The 15,598-nt window shown below is 42.7% G+C and overlaps 1 protein-coding gene across 1 annotated transcript in view; it reads left to right on the top strand.

Annotated features, from left to right (window-relative positions):
* The window catches only part of kdrl (kinase insert domain receptor like), a 45,258-nt gene that overhangs the window by 21,730 nt on the left and 7,930 nt on the right, over nucleotides 1-15,598 (top strand). Inside the window, exons 13-27 of the mRNA XM_084352573.1 lie at nucleotides 244-528; nucleotides 711-857; nucleotides 1,477-1,605; nucleotides 2,739-2,845; nucleotides 3,243-3,372; nucleotides 3,892-3,996; nucleotides 5,479-5,592; nucleotides 5,672-5,760; nucleotides 5,910-6,063; nucleotides 6,806-6,903; nucleotides 7,534-7,656; nucleotides 8,097-8,208; nucleotides 11,004-11,103; nucleotides 13,321-13,426; nucleotides 14,845-14,969. Coding sequence (XP_084208699.1) covers nucleotides 244-528; nucleotides 711-857; nucleotides 1,477-1,605; nucleotides 2,739-2,845; nucleotides 3,243-3,372; nucleotides 3,892-3,996; nucleotides 5,479-5,592; nucleotides 5,672-5,760; nucleotides 5,910-6,063; nucleotides 6,806-6,903; nucleotides 7,534-7,656; nucleotides 8,097-8,208; nucleotides 11,004-11,103; nucleotides 13,321-13,426; nucleotides 14,845-14,969 — 1,924 coding nt within the window. The remainder of the gene's footprint in view (nucleotides 1-243; nucleotides 529-710; nucleotides 858-1,476; nucleotides 1,606-2,738; nucleotides 2,846-3,242; nucleotides 3,373-3,891; nucleotides 3,997-5,478; nucleotides 5,593-5,671; nucleotides 5,761-5,909; nucleotides 6,064-6,805; nucleotides 6,904-7,533; nucleotides 7,657-8,096; nucleotides 8,209-11,003; nucleotides 11,104-13,320; nucleotides 13,427-14,844; nucleotides 14,970-15,598) is intronic.

The raw sequence follows: 15,598 nt of genomic DNA, 5'->3' as shown, positions 1-15,598 counted from the left end.
CCCCTGGGGCCCAGACACAGCTCCTCTCCAATTGGACGAGTGCACGAGTGCCATCAGCAATTCTGTCCAGCGGCAACGTGCTTCCAATTAACAGTGATGAAACAGGAAATAACTGCAAACTTGACATTCCTGGCCTCGCGACGAGCAGTTACGTGTCCAAAATAGGATCTCGGGCCAGCAGCATACGTGTCTTCTCTACATGCGTGTGAAACAGATGACATGGTCTCTACTTTGTCATTCTAGATCAGCCCGGGGAGGTTACCATCAAGCCTCAGGAGGCCATCGAGGGGAATGACGTCACTTTGACCTGTCGGGCAGCTCGCTACCTCTACACGGATCTGCAGTGGTTGGACTCTTTGAATCAGACGATCACATCCAACGTGTCCGATCTCCAGCTCAGCCGCTACGCCATTTCTCTTTCTCTCCATCTGCATAATGTGTCCCAGAACAGCACCGCAGGTTACAAGTGTCAAGCGTACAAGCTTCACAAGAAGGCTGAACTCAAGAGAGCTGCGCTTATTGTGGACGGTGAGTTAGAAGAGAAGCTGATTGTACTTTCTGTTACTAATTGCAACACGATTTCCATGAAATTAGTCATTCTGCTGAGGTGTAATCATGTGATAGCTAGTATATTACTGTACGGTTAGAACACAGGAAACAATCTTGCAATTCCTAATAAGCTGCTGTCTAAACAAGTTTAATTTGTGCAGTGAGAAAACGCCCCTGGCTGAGTCAAAACCTGACAAATCAAGATGTGAACAGCAGCAGCACCCTGATGCTGGCCTGCTACGCTCTGGGAGTCCCTTATCCCAACATCACATGGTCCAAAAATGGTGTTCCAGTGAAAGAAGGACCTGGTAAGCTGATAATTGTACTCTGTGCGCTATGATCATATAATGAACTATTCTAAATGATACTTTTTACCATTTTGGCGGCAAGTGGTACCCTGTACAAAGTAGATGAATGGCTGAAAGCTACTAATCTTTATTAGTAGGGCTACATAATCAGCAGGTGGAGCTGTCAGTCTGCCGACAGAGAAAACAGTTCTTCACTATAAGGCATATTTTCCCAAAGCACAAGTAAACAACGTATATGATTCAGAAAGCAGATGATGCTCCTTCTTAAGCTGAATTACCTGCATATGCGTAGCGATTTACACAAGGATCGTTTGGGAGACGTTTGTGCAGTGACTTCGCCATTACTTGCATTCAGGAACTCATATTTGCATTCACATGCACTCAATAATCAAACTAATCCAAACACAGTGGAAAAAAATGAGTAAGCCAAACAGAAACCCCTCCAACAGAAAATATTATTTTTGGCTCAAAGAGTGCAGTGAAAGTCGGCTAGGTCATCCACAATTTTCACAAACTAAAGTCCCTGAAGAAACTAACATTTCTTCAGCGTCTCGGTGTTAAATGCCAGACTTTTTTAAACTTCATGGTATCATTTTGACTGAGAGGTTGTGTGTTGCAGGGATCACACTGGGAGAGGACGGGGTTCTGACCATCGAGAGAGTGAAGAAAGATGACGAGGGTCTGTACGAGTGCACAGCCGAGAACAACGAGGGTGTCGCGAGAACAAGTGCTGTTGTTACTGTGCTCGGTAAGTCCTTCAGACACCTTGACATATTACATACAACTCTGTGTAGAACATAAATGTGGGATTTGCTAATCCTTTTTGACATATACTCACTTGGAAATTACAAAGACAATATATTGAAAGTTTTACCTCATTGACTTAATGGGTTAATTGGTAGTTAATTCATGCTGTTGCATCTACAATACTGATTTCTCAGTGTGAAGTGATGTGTGTCTGTGAGTGTTCGGCTACAGATCACATCAAATTTACTTATCATCATTGGATTTTCTTCATTTCCAATCAAAGCTGGTCAGAGGCCTTTCTTGGCATTCATGTTTTCTTGTCACCATGACAAATAGGTCTGCTCTGGCTTCAGTATGAAAAGTCTCCCCTGACAGAAAATCTGTGGCTGCCAGGAATGCCAAGTGAATTCCTTCTTGGGTTTTATGATCAAGGCTCTGGCTGCGAGTCCTTACCTTGAGGACATGACCTCTGTGAAGTGTTAAGAGGTCCACTAATGAGTGCAAAGAGATTGACTGCTGCAACAGCCAAGGGACTGGAAACACACCGTAGATAACTGCAGGAGAAGGGCTGTGTACTTTACATGTGAAACTGGCGGCAGGTTGACATGTGAAGGTGGGGATGGCAATGTAGGAGAGATATCACGCGGACAGTTTTGTCCATTTTCACCACAAAGAGACTTCCTCAATAAGCTGTATTCAAGTTCTGCTTTGACTGTTTAGTCAAGGATCGAATGATATAAGAGCCAGGAAAGCTTTGTGACGATGCGAAGAGTATTAGCTTTCAAAGTGTCGACATTGGATGGTAAGAAAAACAGTCTTTGGATGAAAAGAGTAACGGAAAAATCTCTGTATCCATGTCCCAAACAAACCAGAAACAAACATCAGTGTGTGTTTCCACTTCCTTTTTGTGTACCATCAATCACAGAAATAAAAAAAAAAATAAAGTTTAAAAGTTTCTGCATTCTCAGTCAAAAACAGGCTCCCTGTTTACACATTTGTGACAGATTGTTTCTTTTTGATCAAATCCTTGTCAATATTATTTGACAACTTGTGAGATCGTGAAAAAGTACAAAGGGATTTTTTTCTTTTTTGCTGAAGTCTTCTGGTCGTTTACAAGAGCTGCTCTCTTTCCAGGGGATGAAGGGAAGCCAAACGTTGAGGTAATCATCTTGGTGTGCACAGGAGCCGCAGCCACGTTCCTCTGGCTCATGCTTATCCTCTTCATCCGCAAGCTGAGGAAGGTAAGGTGTTACATGGCATGTTTTTTTTCTCAGAAACTACATGAGGTTTTATTTTTGTGGATTTGTTCCATGAATTCCAGTGACTTCATGGAAGCGACTGACTCATATATCTTGTGAAATACAGTTGAATGGGAGGATAAATTTAGCCAGTGTTTATAATTTCCACATTTCCTGACAATTGGGAAGTGCAAAGCTCATGTTTGAATGTACAATATGGCCTCAAAGGAGAACAAAATGTGCTCCTTCTGAGATGAAACGTTGTGCCTTCGACCCAGAGCAAGAATCTGACGTCATGTTAGCGCTTTCACATCTAACTGATGCAAAACTTTGCGTCGTGCCATGAATGTCATTCAGTTCTTTTGTGATGATCATGAAATTTGTCCTCTAACACCTTCAGCAACCAGCGCAGTATAAGATGGGTCCGTCTATCATCATCGACCCTGACGAGTGTCCCCTCGAGGAGCAGAGTGATTTTCTTCAATATGACAGCAGCAAATGGGAGTTTCCCCGTGACCGCCTTCGGCTAGGTGAGCACTGTGCAATCCTACCAAAACCAAATGTTTAATTTTGGAAGAAGTTTCGTTAAACCCGTCGGTAGATGAAGAAATGTTATTTTGTTTTAAAGTGAGAATGAATCAGCCGAACGAGTGCAACGGCGTCAGCCACTGCATTGTTGTGATTTTGACCTATTGTACTAGGTTACTAGCTATTAATATCAATGTATGTTTCTGACAAAAAGAATGATTTTTTAAAGGTCAAAGGCTCATTTAAAAAGTGGTTCATGCTAAGGATTTATACAGCCACATTAAGGTACACGGAAAAAGCGTCACCCCCCCATTACTTATCAGTGACCTGTGCTGTCGTCCAGTCTTCAGCGAACAGTATGTTTTCTAGAAACAGCTGCCTGGCGATCAGAGCTCCAGCATGTTGTTTTAATTACAGACCCATTATTGCCTGACTGACAGGGAATCCAGTCTGATTTTCCCCCTGAGGGACAGGAAGCTCTGATGTCGTCCCACTTATCAAAAACCTTCTTCCTTTGCCAGGCAAAACTCTTGGCCACGGAGCGTTTGGGAAAGTGGTGGAGGCCTCTGCCTTTGGGATCGACAAGCTCTCAACCTGTAAGACTGTTGCTGTCAAGATGCTGAAAGGTAGGATGTCAAAAACTATTGAAAAATAGGCATTTATGTACATAACCTCTTGTCCTTTTTCACATAACTTTAGCTTGGCTCTGGTTCATCCTCGAAGCACCAGACAGACCAGCATTAGCACAGTATCTACTGCTGTACGAGTATCAGATGAATTACATCTTTCTGTCATTTCTGCAGAGGATTTATTTATTGTGCACATTACAGACTCATGAGCTACAGCACCACATGTGCCTACAATTAATGTTTGTATGGCTTAAGGGTTCAAAGCTAAGCATGCAATGTCTGATCCTTGCAAAGTGCAGTGAGAGACCTCTAACCCCCTCCTGGATGAAAAGATTGAGTGTATGCAGATCCGACAGCTGAGATCAGTATGTTCAAAATCTGCAGGTGAACAAGAGTTCAGAAGTGTAAGATTCGAGTACAAAATGAGCCATGAAAATATGTTTATATTTGACACATTGTGGAGATTATAACATTTGGAAACTGTCCTCAGTCTTGATTCTTTTAGAGAGGAATTATTTACAATCCCATTCCAAGTCTTTCCAAATATTCACAATAAACCATAAAAGTTGGATCTAAATGAAAACAGGAAAACCAACAAGCAAAAAAAAAAAAAAGGTCGACTGCAGATGCTCAGCTATTTCATTCACAACAGCTTTATGTGTGAAAATAATGTAAGTTTCAAAAAGTCTCACCTATCAGCGAGAAGTGACATGGGGATGATGTATTAGCAAGGATGAGAAGTAGGGCTGTAGTCAGTGTCATACCATTTATCATGTCTCAGCATAAATCACAGGCTCTCTGAGTCAGTTGTTAGTCGCAGGTCAAACTTAATGGAAAGCAGCAGGTCTCCTCAAATTGACCGTGGTTTAGCGCGAGACTCCCCGGCTGCTTTAGCTGCTAGCTCATAAATATCTGATCGGTCGAAGCCACAACAATAAAAAAAAAAACAATAAAACAACCTCTAAATTTTGATTTTCTTGATTCGAGGTGAAGATCTGATATGTAATGTGAGCACCTCCTGTTTTGTTTCTCTAATTTTGTTGGCATTTAACTTTAAGGATTTCCTCCATCAACACTGCTTCTTATCGCTGAAGCAATATTTAATGTTTTTCCTTCATATTTAATGAACTCGCAAAATGAAATTCCTCAGTAATCCAGCCACAAGGGTTCAGGCTTTTTCCTGCTTTCTCTCTCAGACTGAATTTCATATTGAAATGTAAAAAATATCATCACATCAGATTTTCTTAAAAAAATTAAAGTTATATATTTGAGATGTATGACATTTGATAGTTGGTGACTTAAACAAACTTTTTACTGATTTCAACAAAAAAAGTTTTGTTTATTATCCTTTCTGTAATTTTCCTTGTGTCTGTGGCAACTGTCTGACAGAAACAAGTGCAGCATCAACAACAACAACATCACCAACAATCAGGAATTAATTACAGCAAAATCAAATGCACCTTTCCTCCATAATTGCAGGAGGCGCGACGTCAAATGAGCGGAAAGCTCTGATGTCAGAGTTAAAGATCCTGATCCACATCGGCCATCACCTGAACGTGGTCAATCTGCTGGGAGCCTGCACGAAGCCTGGAGGTGAGCTTTATTACTGAAGCAGTTACATTGTGAACTATCACATGCCAGAGGAATAATAAGACATATACCATCTTTACAGGCCCATTGATGATGATAGTGGAGTTCTGCAAATACGGCAACTTGTCCAACTATTTGAGAGGCAAGAGAGACGACTTCCTCGTCTACAAGGTGAGTCACAAGACTTTCTGGCGCCCTTGCTTTCTTATCATTCTCTATGAGCGTGTCAGCAGTTTGGCTGTTTTCACAACCATATAGGAAAGTCCTGTGCATGTCAGCAGTAACGTTTAACCTCATCTCATTTGACATGATGTATGTAGAGCCAGGACGGTAAGGTGGTGTCATCAGGATCGGGCTGCGAGCTGAGCGAGCTGATGAAGCGCCGCCTGGAGAGCGTGGCCAGCACCGGAAGCTCAGCCAGCTCCGGCTTCATCGAAGATAAGAGCTACTGCGACTCAGAGGAAGAGGAAGAAGGTAAAGGCCAAGCACGTCTTGCTTCCTTTCAACCCCCCTTCCCTGTTTGTCCCTCCTGCTGTCCCCCCCTCACCCCCACGCCCCACCTCTGCTCCACCCCTCCTGCCCGGGAACTAAAGCTCCCCTCAGATTGTTTTCTAGCCCGAGTCTGATGGGACGTTTCCTCCTCCTGTTCAGCAGTACAATCAGTGCAGCAGGAGCCACTGTCACCCCACTGAGTCTGGGGAGGCGTCTGTTTATTTCCTGTCCTGACCTGAGCGTCGCTTATACTCAGGCACGGCACGTCAACCATGTTGTTTCTGACGTGTTATTTCTGGTTTGATAAGCTGTTTACTCAGGTGGGCCAGCGGAAGTTCCTCTGTCAGACCCCCGACCCGCACACCGGGCCCTTAACCACACGTATCACCTGAAAAATAGAAGGAATTGAAATTTGTTTTTATCTCTCGTCTGTAAAAGGATGTTTTAAAGACAGAGCGTGTAGGAGGAAACATGCACAGGACAGGATGGGTTGTTAAGATGGCGTGTTTTAGTCCGGGGCTTTACATTTACAGTTCCCCCCCCCTGAGAATCATTGCTGTTTCATCTTATGTGATTTATCTGACAGGCGCAGAGAGCTGCTGATTACGCTGACTGCATTTAAAAGCAAGATGAGGAGGATTATTGTTCTAGATCTGAAGGCCACATACGTCCAATTTGAAAAATAAGTCTCACTGGGAAAGCTTTATGTTCTTTTGTTTCACAGAATCGGAGGATTTATACAAGAGAGTCCTGACACTGGAAGATTTAATTTGCTACAGTTTCCAAGTTGCAAAAGGCATGGAGTTCTTGGCTTCACGCAAGGTACTTTTTTTTTTTTTCTTCCTGATTTATGTTGGAATTGTTCTGTTTTTTATTTAAAGACCACGTTATTTTGATTTAGATTTGGAAACATTTTGCTCATATAGTGAAGGATCCCTATGTTCAGCCTCGTCTGACTGGTATGTTTAAAAGCAGAAAACTGATTTACACGCAAAATACTCTTAAGAGGAGTCAAATCTTTTGAAGTTGCCGTGCATAAATCTCATGCGTGAAGTTTTTAAAAGATTTGGCTTCTTTTATGTAAGTGTGAACCACTTTTCTTTACTCAACCATCGATGTGTTTGTCCCTGTTACTCCAGTGTTTTGTTTTTTAAATCAGTATGGAGTTCATTCATTTTTCAAGTCATTCATAACTTTGTTGAGGCCGGATGGGACTGATTAGAGAATGAAGCCATTGTTGTAAATAACCTGCTACAGACCGTTTCTTAGCCTGAGTATGGAACGCATCATCTCCTATTGTTATATCACTGATGACTTGACCATGTGTTGCTCTGCCAGCAGCCGTTCTTCGTAGCCCGTAGAGTACCAGTGTGAAGTCAATGAAATGCTGAAAACGTATACGTGCAAATGTCGCATTGAATAACGTTTTGTTTCTTCCCTTTTTTTCATTAGTGCATCCATCGTGATTTGGCCGCACGAAACATCCTGCTCTCTGAGAACAACGTTGTGAAGATCTGTGATTTTGGACTGGCCAGAGACATCTACAAAGACCCAGATTACGTGCGCAAAGGAGACGTGAGTTAATTAAAGTCTAGAATTTATTTTCCAGCTGTTTGGTATTTATTGTGGTCCAGCAAAATCATGCTCCAAATCATTTTTATTAATATAAAACAGGCAAAACAGGAAGCTACCACTGACTTGGCAGGGGGAAAAGGAGGACTAAATCAATTTGGCAGTTCTTGGGCATGTTACAAGAAATTATTGAGATTATTGTGTTTGTTTGAATACTAGATAAATGGAGTTAGGCAGTGGTGGAAAAGGTGCTCAGTAAAATTACACAACAATCAATCATATCCTATAGTATCATCATATGTTTGAAGAGTAATTGATGGAGTACAAAAGTACATTTGCAGCTCAGATGAAGCTGAGAAGCTGTGTTATGTTATGTACAAGTACTGTAGATTTGTTCTCAAGTGCAATACAAATGGCTTTTTTTTATCTCTATACCTGTTCAGGCTAGACTGCCGCTCAAATGGATGGCACCCGAGGCCATTTTTGACAAAATCTACACGACTCAGAGCGACGTTTGGTCCTTCGGTGTCCTCATGTGGGAGATCTTCTCTCTGGGTGAGTGTAATGGCTCAGGATCGACCACTTCTGGTTTTACAGTTCATACTGTTGAACGTGCATGGGAGCGAATGAACTACACAAAAATCACACATCAAAAAACAAACAAATATCTACATGTAATGAACTAAATATAAGTGATGCAAAGACTTCAATGCTGAAATATCAATTTCCAACACTACTACTAATATTAGGTCGAATGTCAAGCAGCTACAGAGGCCTGAAAATCAGTGATATGATACTTACGATACGTACTATGTGACCACTTTTTAATTGATAGAGCTGCACAGTTTTGTACATGTGCAAAAGTCCAAATGATTTAAGTTTAAAGAATATTTGTGATGTGCAGGATTGATATTAAGGTATTGTGATATTTAATTATTGCTTTTGAGGAAATTTTAAAATATCATGTTTTGGGATACAGCCTAAAATCATTATTTTAAGGCCATGACGGCCAGCCCTAGTTATCAGAGACGTTCAGCGAGAGCTTGGTGGACCCACTCGGTGCCCCTCGGCTGTATAGCCTCACCAGATGCACTGGGTAATAACTGTCTTCTTCCACTGTGAAATTGTGCCTTTGGGACAAAGAGCCTGGGCTTGTATTGTTAGCCTGAGAAAACTATTTTCAGGCCGCTCGTGCAAAAAACAAAGCGTTAGTAAAGTTGGAGGGTTTTAAGCACAGGCACGGGACATTAAAACGAGAGAACACCTCCTATTTAAGTTATCCGATTTGTCCCAGCTGGCAACACAAACTCACTGTAACCGAGCAGTGTAAAAGTGTCTCCCCGCTGTGAAACCACTGCAGCCTTTGTGTGTCGGCCAGTGATTGCCTGTGCACCGTGGCACAGAGCTCGCCACACGTTTCTATAGCAAGGCTCAACGTGAAATATTGTATGTTAAATGTCACCATGGGAAGCGGGGGAAACATAAGAGTAGGTGTAAAAAAGCAGAGCTGGATGTATTGCTGTTCTGTACTTTTTGACGGCGCTGCTGTTGAATCGCTGCCATGTTGTGTCGACAGCCGCGGCAGTTAAAAAGAAAAGTGTGTCAAATTGTATATTCTTTTAAATGTAAAGCGCGCTGACGTCATTATGACACTTTGCCTTTTGTCTTCCCTCTTGTTCTCTCTCTCCCTCTTCTTCACTCCTCTTGACACATTCTCACCACATTTTCCGTTAAAGAAACACTTACACATCTGGGTAGTGTTAGTGGGGCCTCAGAAAAATAAATCAGGAAACAAGGATACAAAACGAGCAAGAAACATGGCAAAGAAGTCCGGTCTGATTGTGTTTCTAGGTCAAAAGTTTCAGAGTAACACAAGTGTGTTTTTCAGATTGCGTGAAACAAAACTGCTTGTTAGTAAAGTGTTAAACCGGGCCTGTGTGCTGTTTGTCACACAAGCTGTACAACATTATCAAATAAAGATGTTCGAATATCATTTTTCCTGACTAATACCCATTTTGATGCCTGAACTTTGCACAGCCCCGCCGATTCTGGTGTCCCCTGTACGACCTTATTTGGGTATAAAAAAATTGTACAGTAGTCAACTGGGAGAGTCAAATAAATGTTTAATCCCGTTTGAGTTGTGCCGTGAATGACACAGATGATGTTTGTCAGTTAAAAAGATAATTTTGCAAGTCAAGAAAGTCAAGGGTTTGTAATAAAAGATGGTAAAATATCATCTTATTCTCAGTGAGCTACATCGTCTCGCTCAACATACATCACCAACACCAACATGGCCGTCAACTCGGCACAGAAAAGTATTTTTTAAAAGGTGGAGATCACAATAAATCTGGCCGTACTGACAGCTGCAGTGTGAAAAGAGTCCAATCAGCTGCAACTACAAATATGCTTCAAGCAGAAGCAGCTGAGTCCCTGGTTTCCATATTAATTTATGTTGCCATAAATACAATATTTTATGTTGTCCGTGGGGAATTCAAGCAAATAAAAACATGATTTAATGACTCGGGAAATTGTGTTAATAACACTGAACTGGCTTTATTTTCCTAAACCAACAGAAATAGTTATTGGATACGAGTCATTCAGCGTGTGACTGTATGTTTTCACAGCAGGCCAACATGGAGTAGGCTTTGGCTCCAAATTAAAATTTTATTACCAACATTACGCCTCATAAGCAAATACAAATTAGCTGTGGTTTTGGTTGGTGAGCGATACGTTTGGCAGGTTCATGACTCGGCAATCCAAATATAACAATATCACACATTTACTGAATGTCATGAGGGGGCCGTAGTTACATAATCCAACCAAATCTAATAAAAATCTGTCATATTTTTATTTTTCTAGCAGTTTGTTGGGTAAACACGTATGTATACAGCAGCTGTTACGCAGTCTGCAAGAGCTCGTAAACAAATCTGTGAGATGCTGTAGAGTATTAGAGTTGGAAAGCTGCTCGTATTCACCAGTAAACAGAGTTTAATGTTCCCAGCAGGGAATCAAGAATGCAAGCAGAGACCGGGCAGGTGTAGAGTAATCCTTTAAAACCTCAACGTGTCAGTCAGTCACTGAGAGTCTGTTGATCATTTAAATGTTTTAAAGAAAGTGAGATTTGGGACATTAGAGAGAAGAACCAGCTTTATGAATAATGACGCCCTGAGGATTTACTGGAGCCTTTAAAAATACCACAAAATACCACAGTAATGGCTCAACTGAGCACTTAACTTTCTAGATAATATTCCCACATTTGGATTTTATTATGTTAATATCATGTACGTAGTAATGTAAAGTAATGTTTTTGTGCACGACATATAACTCTGTACCCGTCTCTCCTCTCCCAGGTGCCTCCCCGTACCCTGGAGTCCAAATTGACGAAGAATTTTGCTGCAGGCTGAAAGAGGGGACGAGGATGAGAGCACCTGAATACTCGTCCTCTGAAATGTGAGCACTCCCTTTAACTTTCTTTCAGCAAACCACAAATTTAAGATATCTGCATGCTGTCCATCTCAAGAGAACAGGGACGGTGACTTGACTCAATCATTCATGGAGCTACCGAAGCCTCAGCTGTATGTTCTCCTCACAAGGCAGCGAGTAAAAGGCTCCCATAACTAAAAGGAGACATTGTGCCTTTTCGCCCTCTTTGCGGTTGCACCAACAGGTCAGGGGTGCCTGATAAGAATCATGGGTAATCCTGCTCCGAGGAAACATTAGCTACTGATTAGCTCTGCAGCGGTGAGCTTGAAGCTCTGAAGCATTTTGGGACTGACAGTGCTTCAGATGTAACTGAGCACCACGATTAAAAGTGATGTCTGGAGTCCAAGTTACCCCACTGACAAGAGCCAGAGACTGGAGATGTTGTTTTTTTTTTGCGAGTGGGGTTCTAGTGGAAGGTGATGGACATAAATATCTGTGGGAGAACAGAGAGTCCTCTTCTTTGGTATCAGCGCTGTCAGTCAGTGATGCAGCTAGACCAATGTGCAGCTGATCCAGATCTCAGCACTCACAGTCTCACTCCAACATGTGTGCATACGTTGTGTGTCTGGTTTTCATTTTCAAGCGACTCTGAAAGTTCACAAATCTTATTTGTTTTGAAAGCATAACGCTGCACTTCTCCTTAATAATGATGCGATATCAAAAGGTCCAACAGCTCGTGCCAAGTCAAGCTAACTGAATGAATTCATCCGCTTTGCAGAGGAGACGCTGATTGGAAATGATACATAAAATCTAATCCAGACTGTAGTTTTTAGTCATGAACAGAGGGTCTGTAGATGCAGACCTGCTGGTGCCAAGAATCTCTTGTACTTTCCATCTCGGTTCAGGCGGTGCGCTGGCAAAAACAGACCCTGCCAGATTATATATTTTGCGCGGCTGTATGGCTGTGAGGCCTGCCGCTTATTAAAAACTGAGATAAAACCTGCCGATATCAGTTTAAATGGGATTCCCAGTAATGCACTCAGAGTCAGTGGGGTGATCCCCTGCAGAGGTCTGCAGTTGATCACATGTGTCTGTAAGCCCAGGTTTTGACACCTTGACCTCGTAATATATGAATGATGGAAAGCACATGAGGTTCCAGGCAGTGTTGAGCAATTAATTTGTGCCGCCGCAGCACTGATTCATCAGGAATGTTGTCTGTTAATAAGATCCCCCGTCCTGATGCATTGCAGAGGAATTTAGCGGATGCTGCTCAGAGAGTGGGAGGACAATAAATAGGATGCTTACTTCCCATCCTACCACACTTGCCCAACCGGACAGAGTAGCTCAGTTCTACACAACAGCCCCCCCTTCAGAAACGCCACGCTCCCAAAAGACCCAAAACATGTGGGGCAGGCTATTTATTCTGGCAGGAAATGTGGTTTAAATTGTGAACTCATACACAATGATATGCATAAAGGCTGTGATCAGGCGCTCCACATCCTGTCACCGTTAGGAGGGTTACCACCTGGACGATATGTTCATTAACGTGAGAATCACAGACGCTTGGCTTCTTTCAGTCCGGCCTAACAGCGCTGAGGGGCAGAGAGGTGGAGAGGAAGTGGGTTCAATACAGCAGCAACAGTCCTCATTGACTAAATATGATGCCAAAAGGGAGTCATAATAGTTTTATGTACATAAAACTTAAGATATCTATAGGGGAAAGTGGTAACAGAACAGGGATCCATCACCGTCCAATCCCAATCAGTGACATGCTGTGAACGTAACTTAAACAGCAGCCGCGGTGCTCTGTTTCTAAAATCCTTCACAAAACGAGACAGGCCTGTGTGATGGAAACTCTCACAAAGGCTCTGAGTCTTCCCACATGGACCGAGATGCTGACAGCTTGTCAGCGACCTGAGCGAGCCTGCGTGCTCTCACGCCCAAATCCGAGAGAGAATCAGATACAACCACAGAGGCTCAGGATCACCTGGAAATAGAAAGCAGGACAAACGCTCTAGATGACAGTCGATTTAGAGGCGGACCAGATGTGGGAGGTCAATGCACAGAGGTTTCTGTATTAAAGATGAAAAGACAAAGGACTATCCGCACTGAGAATACTTAATTGACTTCATAAAGGTGCTTGGTCACAGTTTATAATACATCAACCATAGCAGTGTGTCATGTTACTTACGTTCCAATCTTTTATTGAGGTTTTCCTCTGTTGTTGTATTTTTTTGCTCTCAGATATCAGACCATGTTGGACTGCTGGCAGGGGGAGCCACTGGAGCGACCGACCTTCACTGAGCTGGTGGAGAGGCTGGGAGATCTGCTCCAGGCCAGTGTGCAACAGGTATGATAGAAAACAAGGATTGTTTCAACACCACATGGAAGAGTTCAGGCTGAAATGTGTGACAGGATGTGTTTCAAAAGGAGCAGGAATGAAGTTGTTGAGCTCTCGACTGAAACTAAAAGTGATCCTCCAAACAGTGACTGACGAATACCGAAACAATATTTATCTTTCAAGCTTCAATCCCTGCATACTTCAGGTCACTAGCTCTGCAGAATGAGTCACAAACACGGCAAATACTCAGGAAGCAGCGTTGCTGATCTGAGTCCTGCAGCTTACAGAGGTTTCAGCGGAGGAGGGGGGGGTGCTTAGAGTAACTGAGAGGGGAAATAACACTCAACACAAACACTTGGATCTCTTTGAAATGGCACAATCACTCCTGTCAGAGGAACCACACTTCAAAACACATGGAAAAGCAATGTAATTGTTAGTGAGATGCACCAAAACATTGTCGGGGTTTTATGAGGCTGTCAGAAAGGTTAACTGCAGTTTGTTCTAATCAGGCCAACAAATGTGCACCAAGGGAATATTATGCAATCACGTTAAACTGAAAGGCTCTGTTCTATATAATAATACACAGGCCTTTTCACAGCAGACACTGTGATTTGTTAGAGGTCTCTGAGACCTGACTCATGACCTGAGTCTGGCTTTGTCTGGTTCAGTTTTCGATGGGCGTGTCATGCATCAGGTGGACTCTTTAAGACGTCTCAAGTCAAATACAGTGTCACTTAATGAGCCACTAACATTATTTAAGCACAAGAACACATTTCTTGGTAAAAAAACAACAAAATGTTTTTGACGATGAAGGATGGATATTGAAGAAAGTCGAACACGACCACTGACCTCAGGAAACTGAACCCTAACAAGAACAGATCACTTCCAGTCATCAGAATCTAGGAGATACCCACAGTCATGTTCCCACTGAGGAGAACAGGCCTCTTGTCCAGATTGTACATTTCTGCAGACAAAGAAAAGGAATCGTATTTCATTACTTCTGCAAACACTACACAGGACTGTAGATTGTCCGGTGAAGTAATAAGCGATAAAGACAAGGCCACACATCACATCACATGGAGACTACAGCATGCAGCAATACAAATGAGTCTGTTGAAGATATCTTCATGAAAAACAGTTCAGACTGCACAGGAAAAAAAAGTGGAGGGGTTTGACTCTTATTAATAAAGCTATTGTTACAGTTCGGGAAGGCCGGTCACAGTCTCCGCCGCCTCCATCAACTTTAAGAACATTGTGTGGGATTTATTAGGTATGACCTTAGTTTCTTTGGCTGCCCGCCACAACCTGTGGATGTGTGTTTGTACAGCACGCGCACAGCTTCGACCTACTTCAGCCTCTTTGTAATCTGCATCGTGGCTGTAAAAGGCTGTACTCTGATGTGTTCTGTGTCTGTCCGGTGGATTTAGGAGGGGAAGCACTACATACCCATCAACACAGCCCTGCTGGCCAAGGTGGGAGACCCGTCCAACACAGTGCTGTCAGAGGAGACGCCCACTCGACCCGCTTCACACCGCGACTCAGGGAACACCTGGTGAGAACATGGACACCGCTTTTACAACTATTGCTGTTCCATCTATAGCCGCACTAGGGACATATCTAATCGGCAATGTTGATGTTGGTTTGGTCTGGACTGAAGTGCTGGATGGATATATCATCACTTGATCTCATTCAGTGATTCTCAGACTGGGGGCGGGTGAGGATGACCAGGTGGGAAATACAGAGTGATGCTCTTGTGCTGATCTTTATCTCAGTAAAATTCAACTTGGATCCTTTTTTCTCAGTTGCTTGTTGAGTGGGGGTGATTTTATTCAGCTTTTGAAGGCGAGCAATGCCAGAAACAGTTTGAGAACCACTGGTTTAGTGACCACAAACCACATTCGTCCTGAGTGATCTGATCTCAAGTAGACAGCTCTAAGTCACATCACTTCACGCCTGGCATTGACATGCGAGTGTGGACTTACGAGTGGACCTCCTTCCCTTCTCTATATGCAGATAAACACGTACATCACCGGGACAAACTGACACAATGTTTTTAACAAGGAGAAAGAAAAAATTTCATGTACAACCATAACCGAATTTCCCAGGGACACCCAAATAATTAATAATTCGTTGTAGGCAGCGTTTCACAGAGTTTATGAGGTTTTACCCGACTTAATTTCT

This window comes from Pagrus pagrus, assembly GCF_965226575.1.
Source record: "Pagrus pagrus genome assembly, chromosome: 5".
NCBI classification, from domain to species: Eukaryota; Metazoa; Chordata; class Actinopteri; order Spariformes; family Sparidae; genus Pagrus; species Pagrus pagrus.
This window is presented reverse-complemented; position numbering and strand designations above follow the sequence as displayed.